This window comes from Urocampus carinirostris, chromosome 18, assembly GCF_059441175.1.
Source record: "Urocampus carinirostris isolate Australia breed hairy pipefish chromosome 18, RoL_Ucar_1.0, whole genome shotgun sequence".
NCBI lineage: Eukaryota > Metazoa > Chordata > Actinopteri > Syngnathiformes > Syngnathidae > Urocampus > Urocampus carinirostris.
In genome coordinates this window covers 14,865,378-14,879,489 of record NC_142366.1, presented here as the reverse complement: position 1 = coordinate 14,879,489, position 14,112 = coordinate 14,865,378, and the positions used below count along the sequence as shown (strand labels likewise).

The following is a 14,112-nucleotide window of genomic DNA, read 5'->3' as shown; positions in this document are numbered from 1 at the left end:
CAAAAAACATGCATGTCAGGTTAATTGGCCGGTCCAAATTGTCCCAGGGGTGAATGAGCGAGTGAGTTGTCTGTCCCTGTGTGTCCTGCGACTGGCTAGCAACCAGTTCAGAGTGTCCCCTGCTCACTGCACGAAGATTCCTAGGATGGACTCGACCAGCCCCGCGACCCTACTGGGGATAAGCGGTAGCAGATAATGGTCCGATGGATGGTAGCGAGAGCTGAAAATCTCCAGACTGGACTGAGAGCATCCAATGATTTTTTTGGGGCTATGTTGATGACTCTCTGTATGATGATACGGTTAGCGTTAACCAAGTGAAGCTCTTTTAAGAAAGTTCATTTTAAAGTACTTCTATGTCAAAGATCTGGAACAGAACTCAAAAATCTCCTGCCCCTTCCGGCTGCCTGGTTGGTAGCGAAATGAGGGAGAAGGACAAATCGCGATGAACCAGTAGATCAACACCTGTACCTGAAGCATGTCATCATGTGCATCAACCAGCCGTCCGAGATGGGGAGATGCATCCTTGCTGTCATGGACGTTTAAACAATTTTCCATATTACCTGTGATTTTTTATTGATGTTGACTATGTTTTGTGGAAAGATCTATTGCAACCTGGTCATCCTGGAAGGGGGATTACCACTTGTGAGGCCCCTTCTCAAGGTTTCTTTTTTTCTTCAAGCTGAGGTTTTTTAGTTTTTCCTTGCTCGCATGTTGGTTTCAGATCAGGGGATGGGTGTGATCATAACCTATGCAGTCCTTTGAGACAGTTTGTGATTAAGGGCTTTACAAATAAATATGATTTGACTTACATCAATGCAAATATTTTAAATAAAACAGTTTAGTTTTATGAGTATTTTAAATAGAATAGTTTATATTAATTACACCCTCTGCTTGGGTGGCCCTCAGATTATATTTTCTTTATTTTTAAAGATCACTCTAGAAACATCATCGCTTTGATTTGTCGTTCAAAGAAACGGCTTGTAAATACACAGACGCGAGCAGATAAAGCGTCAGCGTTTTTAGTGACATCTGCGGCGGGAACTCCAGTCTTCATCTTCTTCCAGATCTTCCATAAACTTGGATTTTTTTTCTTGCTGACATAACAAACACCAGAGCCTTGAAGAAATACAAACTGGGAGAGAGGAGAAAAGAGGGGGAATTTTTTTTGGGGGGGGGGACATACAGATTTGTGGTGCGCTGCTAATGTTGAACTCAAAGGTTAAAGTGAGTGGGTTAAAATTCCACCACTAGAGGTCGTTGTAGGTTTGAATAGAGCAGAAGTGTGTGCATTGGAAGAAGACACACTACACAAGGCTGAAGGTTAGCACTTGGCAAAATTAGGATACCTAAGTGGCTAAAATTAGGTGCTAAAGAAGAAAACAGTAGGAAAAAAAGTCAAAGATGACCACCTGTGTAAGGCTAATTGCACTGAAGGAAAAAGCAGGAGCAGCTAACCTTAATAGCAGCCAGCAATAGTCTGTAGCCAAGTGGCTAAGATGAGTGGCTAGAGAAAGAAACCGCGGGAAAAAATTCAAATATGCCCTGGTGTGGTAGGTGAGTAACACTGAAGGGGGAGGCAAGATTTTTATACACAGAGCAACTAACAATACCAATGGCAGCGGGTCCTGGGCAATCGCCAGAAGACAAGTGGCTGAGATGAGTGGCTAGAGATGAAACAGTGGAAACGAGTCAAAGATGACCTGCTGTGGAAGGCAGGTGACACTGGGGGGAGCCACAGGAGTAGCTAACAACAAAAATATCGGCCATTCAGAGCCTACATTGAAGTGGCTAACGTAAGTGTCTAGAGAAGGAAACAATGGAAAAAAATCATTGGCCTTTTTGAAGTTCACTTGAGGGACGAATTGTGAAAGTCAAATGACTCTACAAGACAAAGCAGCAGAAGCTAAGAATAAAAAATCAGACAGTAATAAGTCATAACCTGCTGCTAACAGGCTAACATAAGTGGCTAGAGAAGAAAACAGAGTAAGAAAATAACAACAGATGCTCTAATCAGGGGACTCTGCTCAGTTCGCTAGATTGTACAGTTGAAAATTCAGGTGACATAATAGGACAAAACAGAAGCAGCGAAGAATAAAAAAACAGAAGCAGCGAAGAATAAAAAAACAGCTAGCAGCGAGCCATAACCTGCAGCTAAGTGGTTAACATGAGTGGCTAGAGAAGGAATAAGTGGAAGAAAACGTCAAAGATGAACATCTCTGAAAGGCGAGCGACACGGCAGGACAAGCACGGAGCAGCTAACATTAATAATTGTTGTTAGTGACGAGCCATAGCCCACCACTAAACGGCTAACATGGGTGGCTAGAGAAGGAAACAGGGAAAAAAGGAAACATACCTGAATGGCGGACTAAAAGACCATCCCATGCATGGTTCAGCTGTGTGTGTTACGTGACCATAAAGTGCTAAAAGCACCACTGGGAGAAGCTAGCTTCCCTAAATAGTCATTCGGGCTTCCTTAGTAGTAAAATGGCTGCTTTAAGTTGTGTAATATTGGTAATGATTTAAATCAATAGTGTTTAATTATAATGAATGAAGTATTTTTAACCACTGGGGGTTGCTATATAATACACACCGGGCCTTTAAAAAAGACAAGATAAGAAAATAAATGTACCCTTCGAAGGATGAGCACCAAATAACTTTATTAGCATACCAGCATTCCTGTAATTTCCTCCACAAATGCTTAAAAAACCTCTTCCGGATTATTAAGGGCTTCGTTTGAAGGCGGCCAAACGAAGAGAGGTTTTCGAACCACAAAATGGAGTACCGTAGCATGCGGAAAAAAAACCAAAATTAAAAATAGTGTAACAGTCTATGAAATCGTGGTGGAAAAAAGGAAGATATACAATCTCATTTTTCGGACTTATAAAAATAACGTAATTTGTCCAAAATGTCCAGCGTCTTGCATAATTGTTGTATGGAATCCTTGTCGTCCTTATAGGCCTGGAATGAGACAGAAAAGTGAAAAACAATCCATAACTTTTACAATATCATAATGTGGCCTGAACACAGTATATTTGTTGACCGGGGATAATGGATCGCGGTCACACGCGTTTTATTTATCTTAGGCGGAAAGAAGGGAAAAAGGCTACTACGCATGACACAAATGTTCTCAGCAATTGTCGACTGGGGATGATGGATCGCGGCTGCAGAGGTGCTGTTCGTTATATGCATAAAAAATAGAAAAAAAGCTACCATGCAGGATACGAATTTGCTTCCTTGTCCCCAGTGGTCAGCAATAGTTGATTGGGGATAATGGATCGCAGGTGTATGGGTGCTATTCATTAGAGGCAGAAAGAATGAAAGAAATCTGCTACACATGATACAAATCTGCTCTGTCGACTCCTGAGTATCAGCAATAGTCGTTTGGGATAATGGATTATGGACAAATAAAGGCAGTTTATATTAGGTGGGCCACAACGGTACATATCAGCGGTACTATTAGATAAAAATGCTCCCTGCTGGTCCCTGCTCTCAGTCATAGTTGACTGGGGATCATGGATTTCAGCCCAAACCACTGATTTTATTTTGGACGGGTAGGAATAGCACGCTTTCCAACAAAATTTTCTTCGGTGCTTTCTCACTCATGACAATATGGAACTGGGGATAACGGATTGCAGCTGCAAGAGTTAATTTCATTTTAGGCAAAAAATACGGTAACGGCCAAAAAAGCCTCTCGGCCTGACAAAATTGTACACTGCTGACCTCCATTTGAAACAATATGCGATCATGGATAATGGATTGCAGCTGCACGAGTGCATTTCATTTTAGGCAAAAAATACTGTAACGGCCAAAAAAGCATCTTGGCCTGACAAAACTGTGCACTGCTGACCTCCATTTAAAACAATATGCGATCAGGGATAATGGATTTCAGCTGCACAAGCATATTTCATTTTACGCGAAAACACGGTAACAGCAAAAATAGGCCTCCAGGCCTGGCAAAATTGTGCTCTATTGACCTCCGAACGCAGGAATATGCAATCAGGGATAGTAGATCTCAGCCGTACGAGTGCAGTTTACTTTATGTTAGACAGGACGGCAAAAAAAGTTGTTAAACCTGACAAAAATGCACTCCTACAGCTCCTGCTCGCAAAAATATGTGATCAAAGATAATGGGTCTCTGGATATTTTTCAACATGTGATGCACTGAGGCCGCATGTATGAAGCAATTAGGAATTACAGTATTGTATCTTTTGTACTGTATTTACTCTCTATCGGTCACAAGTTAAGCAGTGATGCTAAAGAGAGAAGCAAGAACATGATAACCATGGAAACAAAACTTGCGGTATTAATGAGATACAAACAAGGCACACGAATGTCGCTAAATTTCATGGTCGTAACCAATCGGTGATCGGGTCTATCAAAATTAGTTTCATTTTTAATGTGTTCTCGCCAGTATCCCTGGCGTCTACTGTATAGTGAAAACCCTATGATCTAAAAACTAAATCCTCAAAAATCTAGGTTTGATTCCATGATGATTGATTGGATTCAAAGTACTACTGGAGCTGGAAAGCGAGAGGGGAGAGAGGGGATCCCGAATTGCGGGCTGCCACAAGAAAGCGACGGGGCCCCCCCGAAATCTCCCCCCGCCTGCCTTCACGGAATTCGCCGGGGTAATTGAATGAAATGAGCTTGGCGGCGCTTTGGGGTAACACGTTTAGTGAGTGAGGACATCGGCAGACATTTGGGCTCCTTGAGGAGAGAACGGCGGGAATTTTCTCGGGGAGAAGAGCGGGAATTTTCTCCGGGTGGTGTGAAATATTCTCACCTGAGAAGACGGATCGCTTGCTGGCACCTGAGAAAACAAAAACAGAGTGTGAGTTCAAAAATAACCAGTATCACCTCAGAAGAACTGGAGGGCCAAAAAGTAATGGATTAATCCAAATCAACCATATTAAAAACTCATGGGGTTAAGGTAGGGTTAGTTGCTCAGAATTAGTTGAAAATATTCCACGATCCATTACCCCTGATTGCATATTGCGGCAATTCGAGGCTGGCAGAGGACATTTTTGCTTGTGACTCTTGTTGGCTGTTTTGTCTACAAACTACTCTCATGCGTCCGCGATCCATTATCCCCAATCACATATTGCTGCGTGCAAGGACCAACAGAAAGCGCTTTTGTGGAGCCTGGCGGCTCTTTTTTAGCGATTATTTTCACCTAAAATTAACTACATGATCCCCAATCCCTTATTGCTGCAAGCGACGAATGACAGGAAGCCGTTTTGTCGGGAGGCGTGCCCTTCTGGCCCGCCTGAAAAGGACTGCATAGTTGTGGCTGCAATCTGTTATCCCCGATCCACTATTGCTGAGAGCAGGGCTGGCAAAGCGCTTTTATTTTTAGTTTCAGATTTGTGCCATGTGTGGAGGCCATTTTTTCCTGTTCTCTCAGTCTAAAATGACTAGCACCTGTGCGACCGCAATCCATTACCTCTAGTCCACTATTGCTGAGGGTGGGGGTTAGCAGAGTGCATCTTTCTTTCTCCTATGGCTCACTGAAGCGTGCCATTGTGGCCCGCCTAAAACAAACTTTAGTGTTATTGTAGCAAGCCTAAAATGAACTGCAGTGTTTCTGCTGCATTCTATTATCCCCAGTCAACTATTGCTTAGAGCAAGGACTGGCAGAGCACATTTTTTCAGTGTCAAATTTGTGTCATGTGTGGCGGCTCTTTTTTACATTCTCTCTGCCCAAAATGAGCAGCACCCTTGTGGCCGTGATCCTTTACCCAAGTCGACTATTTGAAAGGAATTGATGGAGTGCATATTTCTCCCAATATGGGCCACTGAAGCATGCCATGAACTACACTGTATCGGCCGTGTTCCATTATCCTCAGTCAACTATTGCTGAGAGCTAAGGCCAAGAGAGCAAATTTGCGTCACACGTTATTCCGGGGCAGCACGGTGGCGCAGTGGTTAGCGCATGTGCGGCACAGTTCATGTCTTGGGAACCTCTTGCGTGGGTTCAAATCCAGTTCCAGACTTCCTGTGCGGAGTTTGTATGTTCTCCCCGTGCTTGCGTGGGTTTCCTCCGGGCACTCCGGTTTCCTCCCACATTCCAAAAACATGCATTTCAGGTGAATTGGCCGGTCCAAATTGTCCCTAGGTGTGAATGAGCGAGTGAGTTGTCTGTCCCTGTGTGCCCTGCGATTGGCTGGCAACCAGTTCAGGGTGTCCCTGCCCACTGCCCGATGATTGCTGGGATGGGCTCCAGCACCCCCGCGACCCTACTGAGGATAAGCGGTGTAGCTAATGAGATGAGATGAGACGTCATTTCCGTTTTTTTTCCGCCTAAAATTACCAGCTATCGTGCCGCCGTGATCTATTAACCCTGGTTAACTATTGCTAGCATGTAAATAGGGGGGGAAGTGGGTTACTTTGTGGATTTTCACATTAACCACAATAACCAAGGGAGTACAGTATTTAGTAAATAAATGAATAAAAGCCGCCCCTTGGGTAGTTGTTAGCCTCAAATTAGCTAGCGCCGAGCTAGCTCAGCTCCAGTTGGTAAACAAGATTGAAAACAAAATCTGGTTTCTATAAAATCACTCAAGCATTTTCCACGTTCACACACAAAACCCACAAAATGTCACTGATGAATTCTCGATAGGATAAATGACCGACTGAGTTGGTTTCCACGACAACAGCAGTCACATTTGAAATTCCTCTCCGGTAACGTCAAAGCGATGTCAGGCGGTGTTTTTGTGTTGTTTTTTGGGGTGCTTTTTGTTGTTTTTTTGCGGTGGCGACGTCATGGACGTGTCCAAAAAGGTTGACTCACTTTTGTCCTGCTCGGGCGGCTCCATGATGTCGCTGTCCGTGTCGCTCGGGATTTGCCAAGGCTGCCGCATGGCCTGCAACTTCTGATAAAACTCGTCCTGAAAGAAAACAAAAAACAAAGAAAGAAAGAAAAGAAAGATTGACGGGCGTCGGGTAATGTTTACATGCTAACCACCTTTTTGTTAGCCGCTAGTCTGACTTTGGCGAATATTTACATCAGGACATGGGTCATTTTAGTGTCTGGCTGGTTAAAACGTTTTTTTAAATTCACTTAAAGTGATATAACATGTAAACAGGGGTAGGGTTACTTTAACTTGATTACTTTCAATGACTTTTGGATTACTCCAATACCAAATATGCTAATAAAAGACAAAAGAAACTAAATATGAATAAAATGACTCAATTTTGTGCAGGCTCGGGGAGTAACGGAATACATGGAACGGCAAAAATGATGTTGGCAAGCTGTTTGGATTTATTTTCATTTTGTTTTTGTCGCATTTTATGTTAGTTTTACCGGAGATCAAAGAGATCAAAGCCAGGACAGAAAGCTTACCACGTGTTGTGAGTCATCATTTGATTCATATTTAGTTTATTTTGTCTTTTATTAGCATATTTGGTATTGGAGTAATCCAAAAGTAATTGAAAGTAATCCAGTTAAAGTAACCCTACCCAACCCTGCATGTAAAATTCAATGATGATAACATTTTCTATGAAATATATTGCTAAAGGCGTTTTTATCAGTTGAATGTTCATCTTGAGACCGTTTTTTTGATTGAATATTTGTTTCTATTAATGGAAAGTTCCCTTTTTAAATTGAATTATGACTCTCTTGGGCTTCCGTAATCCGTAATACACTGGTGTCTTCACAGACCACCACTTGGGCCACTATGCAACAAGTGATACTGGCCCAACAAAGCAGGGCTAGGAATCAAATGGCCTGAATCATTTCAAGGCAGTGTTTTTCCACTTATTATTCATGTTTATACTTGTATTTATTAAAATAAAAAATATATTTACATATACTGTATGTGCCTTTATATAGCGCTTTTCAAGTCAATGGAGACCTCCCAAAGCGCTTTACAATGCGCTTCACACTTTTCCCCTTATACACACTAACTAACCGATAGCAGCGTCAGCCATGCAAGTCAACTGCTATCAGGGGCATTAGAGATTCAGTGTCTTGCCCAAGGACACTTCGACATTTAACACAGAGGAGCGAGGAATCGAACCTGCGACCTCTTGATCTCAAGACGAGCGCTCTACCTCCTGAGCTACTAGTCTGATAAAACTGTCCTCTTGGATGCAACAGAACGTGGTAGTAACGCTTCACATGAAAACTAGATAACGAGGACTGGGGCCACCATTGGCGTCATTTTTACACACTTTTTAAATTTCTCTTTATTTATAAGCTTGGTCTGTCGAGTCAGACTGCCGGTAAAAACGACATGGGAAATCATTTCAAGCATTTTCAAGCACTTCATCCAAAATTCAAGTATTTTCCTGACCTTGATAACACATTAAAATCCAAGCATTTTCAAGAGTTTTGAGCAACCGTACGAACCCTACGTGAATCATTGTCTGGTGTGCTGCAGGAAATTGCCCAATTTAATTTTTGCAAGAAAGCATGCCATTGACATCGGTAGGGCTGCAACGATAAGTCTACATTGTCGACAAAATCAAATATATATAGTCAGCACCCACTTTAGCTGCACATGCTGACTACAATTAATCAACCAGAGAAGATGAGGAAACACACCCTGATGTTATTTTACCTAAAATATAATTAACAGACGCACTATTAAAAGCAGCAAGTGTCCCCTGCCCACTGCCCGATGATTGCTGGGATGGGCTCCAGCACCCCCGTGACCCTACTGAGGATAAGCGGTGCAGCTAATGAGAGAAGAGAGACTATTAAAAGCAATACAAAGAATACAAAATTGATAAAATTGCACCTGGGTGTCTTTGCCGAAGATTTGAGAAGTTTGAGGTCATTTCTATAATAGGTCTGAAATCTAACAAGAAAGTTCCTATATCCTGGTTTTCATGAAAAAAATTAAAGCAGAAAGACTTTTAAATCATTAAATCAATCATTAAAATTAGTGTTTGTATGCTATTTTTCCCCGAGTTAAATAAAATAGTTTGACACCCCTGAAATAAACAAATAGATAAATTGGTGGATAGATCCCCTAACCACTAGGGTAGTAGGTACACCATTTACTGTGGTGTGCCTTGGGCAAGTACAGCCTTGTGCCACCCATCCCTCTCCAGGCTAACAAGTGTTTGGACCCAGTCTCGAACTGAGGACCTTTCGCATGATAGGCGAATGTACTCAACATCATATGTATAAATAATATTATAAGGCTTTTAAGTAACTTAAGAGCTGACCTCAGCCAGGTAGGCTCTGAGACTGGCCCCCAGGCTGTCGGTAGTGCTAAGCCCCGGCGGCGTGAGCAAGGGTCGGGGGCGCGGGGGTCGCCCGGTGGGCGTGACGGGGCGACTCCGGGACCTCCGAAAGGTAACTTCCTTGTGGGTGTTGAAGCCCGAGCGCAAACTGTCGGGCGTGCCAGGCGTATGCGTCCTGCTGGTCGGGTTGCTGTAGGCGCGACCACCCGGCCGCAGGGAGGACGCCCCCGGGCTGGCCGAGGAGGACCCCGATTTGCCCGAAAAGCCGGCCCCGGGTGAACGGGGCCTGGACAAGAGGCTGGTGAGGGGCAACGTGTCGGGGAGGCTGCGAGGCCCCAACGGACTTCGGAGGAGACTTCCGTGCGGGTTGTTCCTAACTGTCCTCTTTCCCACCTCGGCTAGTTTAGCTAAGTCCTTCTCCACCTCTGTTATCACAAAAAAAAAACGTTATAACAATTTTATCCATTACACATCCAAATTTACACATTCTTTACTCGAACTGCAACGTTTAACATCTTTATAATCGCATTTTAATGACATTTTTTGAGGATACGATTACGTTCCCAAAACGAAGTCAAATGCTCCTAGCATTAGCAACTACTGATGCTAACAATAGTAAAGAGTATGTGATTTGTTCTCATTTTTTCTTACAATATTCAATACTTTTAATCGATTAACCCTATTACAAAACAATTGTAAACGCGGCAACTAGCGTTAGCAATAAGTGATGCTAGCAAATGGACCAAAAACAGTACTTATTTGATCGTCAGAGTCTTTACTTTTTGCAGAAATACTTTCCATATTCAAATTTCTTTTTTGGGGGCACTGCAAAGTTTAACATATATATAAAATTGCATTTTAGTGAATTTTTTTGAACATCCAATTAATGCTATACACCAAAAGAGGACAAAGCTAATGCTGCTAGCATTAGCAACTACTTATGCTAACAATAGTAAAAGGGTATGTGATTTGTTCTCATTTTTCCCTACAATATTCAATGCTTTTCTGTTTTGATCGATTAACCCTATTACAAAACAATTGTAAACGCGGCAACTAGCGTTAGCAATAAGTGATACTAGCAAAATGGACCAAAAAAAGTACTTATTTGATCGTCACTTTCTTTAATTTATGCAGAAATACTTTCCATATTCAAATCTCTTTTTGGGGGGCACTGTGAATTTTTTGGATCATCCAATTAATGCTACACACAAAAAGGGGACAAAGCTAATGCTAGCAGCATTAGCAACTAGTGACGCTAGCAATAGCTATATAACTATAGAGCAAACGAGTACGTTATCTATCATCCGTTTTTCCAAAAATCTTGGAACTTTTGTTCTGTTTTGCGACACAGATTAATCGGTTAATTGTATTAGAACATAATTGTGAACACAGCAACCACCGTTAGCGATTAACAATGCTAGTGATAGGAACTATAAAGCAAAACATATTGAATTTATCGCAGTCTATACGATTCATGCTAACATTTATGCTACTACTGGAGATTATGTTTTATTTTACGAAAGAAATAAGATAAAATATTGCAAGATCAAAATTTTAAAGTAGAACATCTTCAGGGAGCCGAACTAGCAATTTGCCACCTGGGAGGCCCTGACCCGAAGATGAAACGTCCCTAAACGTGGAATGCGTTAGCGGCTAATAAATACTCAAAAGCGTCCAATTAGCTTGTTCAGACGCCCGACGGGAGCCCGCCATCGGGTTAGCGTTAATGAAAAACACACGAGAAAGGGAAAAAAAAACAAGAATACACCCAAAAAAACTGTACGAGAGGAAGAATAGCATGACTAGCATATCGGCTAATGCTAAAACAGGAATGGCAATGGCTCTGGTGGCGGATCCAGACACTCTGTACTCAGGCGGGTCGGATCAGTAAAAGAATGTCAACCTAATATTTTGCATTTACTGTATTTTCTCAGTATTATAGTGTCCATTTTTTTCATTTATGAATAAATATAAAGTACATGTTATATTCATTTTCATATTTGCTTTTAATAAGACAAAATGGTTTTGAAACGCTCACAATTAAAGCAAAATAATTCGGTCCCTGTTTTATGCACTACATTTGATATTTAGTTTTGGAGCGTCACTATAGTTGTTTGTTTTTTCTATTTTTTTATAGTATTTCTGCAATTGGATTTTTGTAGTATCATCTAATATTTGTGTAGTACAAGATTACTGTAATTTTATTTTTACAGTATTTCCTTCGTAGTATTTTTGTAGTATTTCTGTAATGTTTTCTGGTATTTCCATGAAAAAATTTGTAGTATATATGTAGTATTATTGTAGTATTACTGTAATTGTATATTTGTAGAATTTCTGACGCAATATTTCTGTAATATTATTTTTGTATCATAGTATTACTGTAGTGGAATTCCTGTAATATTTCTGTAGAAGTATTTATAAAGAACAGTATTTCCATCGTATTTTTTAGTGTTTCTGTAGTAGGTCCGTAGCAGAATTTATGTAGTATGCTGTATCAGTAGTATTTTTATAATATTGCCACAAAATTTCTGTAGTAATGATTTTTAATATATTATTACTGTAGGTGTATGTTTGTAGTAATTCTTATTTTTGAAGTATTTTCACAGTAGTGTTTTTGTAGCGTTTTTGTAGTATTTCCATTGTAGTTTTTTGGAGATTTTCTTTTGGTATTTTTTTTGCAGTATCTCTAACGTAATATTTTTTTCTGTAGTATTACTGCAGTAGTATTTCTATGTTTTTTTTTTAGAATGAAAGCAAAAAAATATATTAGGTCCCTGTTTTTCAGCACAAAATGTTATATTTGGTTTTGCAGTAATTTTGTAGTATGCTTGTACTATTTCTTTTGTACTATTTTTGTTGTAGACACACAAAGGGACAATCGGTTCGAAAACATTTTTTTATCAGTAGTACTTTATTTACTATTTTTTATATATATATATATATATATATATATATATATATATATATATATATATATATATATATATATATATATTAGTAATTATGTTTTGAACATTTTTGTTTAACAGGTCACTCCTGCCCTCAAAATTCGCTCCTTTTTTTGACACACTCAGAAATTTAGGCTGTATTAAATCATCCAACGGGCTGGGTCCGGCCCCCGGGCTATATGTTTGACATGCCTTTGCTAAATGCTAAGGACGCCATGCATACCAGCCAGCTGCTTGCCCATGCTCTCCAGCTCCTTGGAGAAGAGGGGGTCCCCCAAAATCAGACCACCTTTCCTCTTGGCTTTGAGTTCTGACTCCCAGACAGGCTGACGCTGTAGCGGGTACGGGACGGGGAGAGGGGAGACCCAAAAAAAAAAGAGAGAAAGTGACTTTTCCCAAAAAGTCAGCGAGCTTCAAATAAGGTTCCTTTCATATCATTTTTCAGTCATTACTGGAAATATCGACGCTGAATCTGCTGTGGGCGAGAAAAAAGGGAGGCGGGTATTAGTTTACGGGCTATATAAAAACCGCAGTAGATGAAAGTGTAGCGGGTAGGGTTAGGGTTAGATTGCGGAGACCCACTACTTTTTTGGGACTTCAGACAGACGGTATAAAATCAATAGTAATCATACGCATACATGCAAAACACATGTAGGCTAGAAGAACGCAGTTGTGCACAATTTTGGGGGTGAAACATTACACTGTCAGTGCATAAAGATCATCAACTTTAACAGGGTACATGTCAATCTTAGGCTTCATTATTTAAATCCAAACAAGATTAAAAGCCTGCTACTGTCTATGTCACAGGAGTCAGACAGGCGGCCCGCGGGCCAGATCAGGCCGGCTAAGGGATTGAATCTGGCCCGCGAGACAACACTCAGAGAAGCTCAGGAGAAAAACAAGCTGCAGGTTGAAATATGTCAACTTGATGTTGCCAAAGCCAGGTGCCTCTCACAAAGACACTGTACTTGTATTTATTTCTCTCTCTGTCTCTCCCTCTCTCTCTTTCTTTTCCACCCCTTTTCTCCCACTCTCTGTCTCTGTCTCTTTCACTCTCTGTGTCTCTGTTTTTCTCTTCCTTTGTTGCTCTTTGTCTCTTTCTCTCTTCATACCCTTCGCCCTTTCTTTTCTCTTTTCTCTCCTTCTGTCTTTATGTTTCTCTTTGGATTTCTATCTTCCTCTCCCTTTCTTTTCCCCCTCTCACAACATTTTATCTTTTGTTTCTCACGCTCTCTCCCTCTCTCTCTTTTTCTTTCTTATTCCTGCCCTCTCTCCTTTTCCCTCCCTCTTCCCCTTGTTTCTTTATCTACCACGGCAAGTCAATGCTGCCAAAATGGAATTTCTTAGGTGGGCATTCAGTGGAATTGATAGGATCTATTTTACTGGTACAAAACGCTGCAGCGAGGCTTTTAACTAAGACAAGAAAGTGTGATCACATTACCCCGATTTTAGCTAACCTGCATTGGCTCCCTGTTAGCTTAAGATGTGAATTTAAGGTTCTGTTGGTAGTATACGTAATCATGCATGGACTTGCTCCCTCTGTCATGATTACTGATTCGTTGGCGCCAACAGCCACGGGACCTGATTGGCTGTTGAACTCTTTTTAAACTCCCGTCTTCCGAAAGGAAGCCGTCAGACCGTCTGCGAACCTATGCTCTCAGCTAGGCAAGCTTTTTGTACTCTCCGACATTGTCCTGCCCCGTTTTCCTGCCTGATACCTGTTGCCAACCTTTTCTGGACCCGTTTCTGCTTTGACTCCTCCGTCCTGGCCATTGACCTGTTTTGCCCTGTTTCCTGCCTGATACCTGTTGCCGAACTCTTTTCTGGACCCTTTTCTGTTTTGCTACCCCGTCCTGGCCATGGACCTGTTTTCTTGCTGTCAACGACTACCGTCGCTCGACACAGAAGTGCCACTTTCGCGTTCCTGCCATCTGCTACCCGGGACCGACGATCATCGGATCGTGGATTCAAG

The 14,112-nt window shown here is 41.5% G+C and overlaps 1 protein-coding gene across 1 annotated transcript in view; it reads right to left on the bottom strand.

Moving 5' to 3' along the window:
* Window positions 1-2,990: 2,990 nt before the first annotated feature.
* The window catches only part of c18h8orf34 (chromosome 18 C8orf34 homolog), a 47,173-nt gene continuing 36,051 nt past the window's right edge, over window positions 2,991-14,112 (bottom strand). The window contains exons 11-14 of the mRNA XM_088322176.1: window positions 12,364-12,472; window positions 9,175-9,617; window positions 6,791-6,887; window positions 2,991-4,810 (exon numbers count right to left, since the gene is read on the bottom strand). Of these exons, the coding sequence (XP_088178302.1) occupies window positions 4,512-4,810; window positions 6,791-6,887; window positions 9,175-9,617; window positions 12,364-12,472 (948 nt within the window). The 3' untranslated portion in view covers window positions 2,991-4,511. The remainder of the gene's footprint in view (window positions 4,811-6,790; window positions 6,888-9,174; window positions 9,618-12,363; window positions 12,473-14,112) is intronic.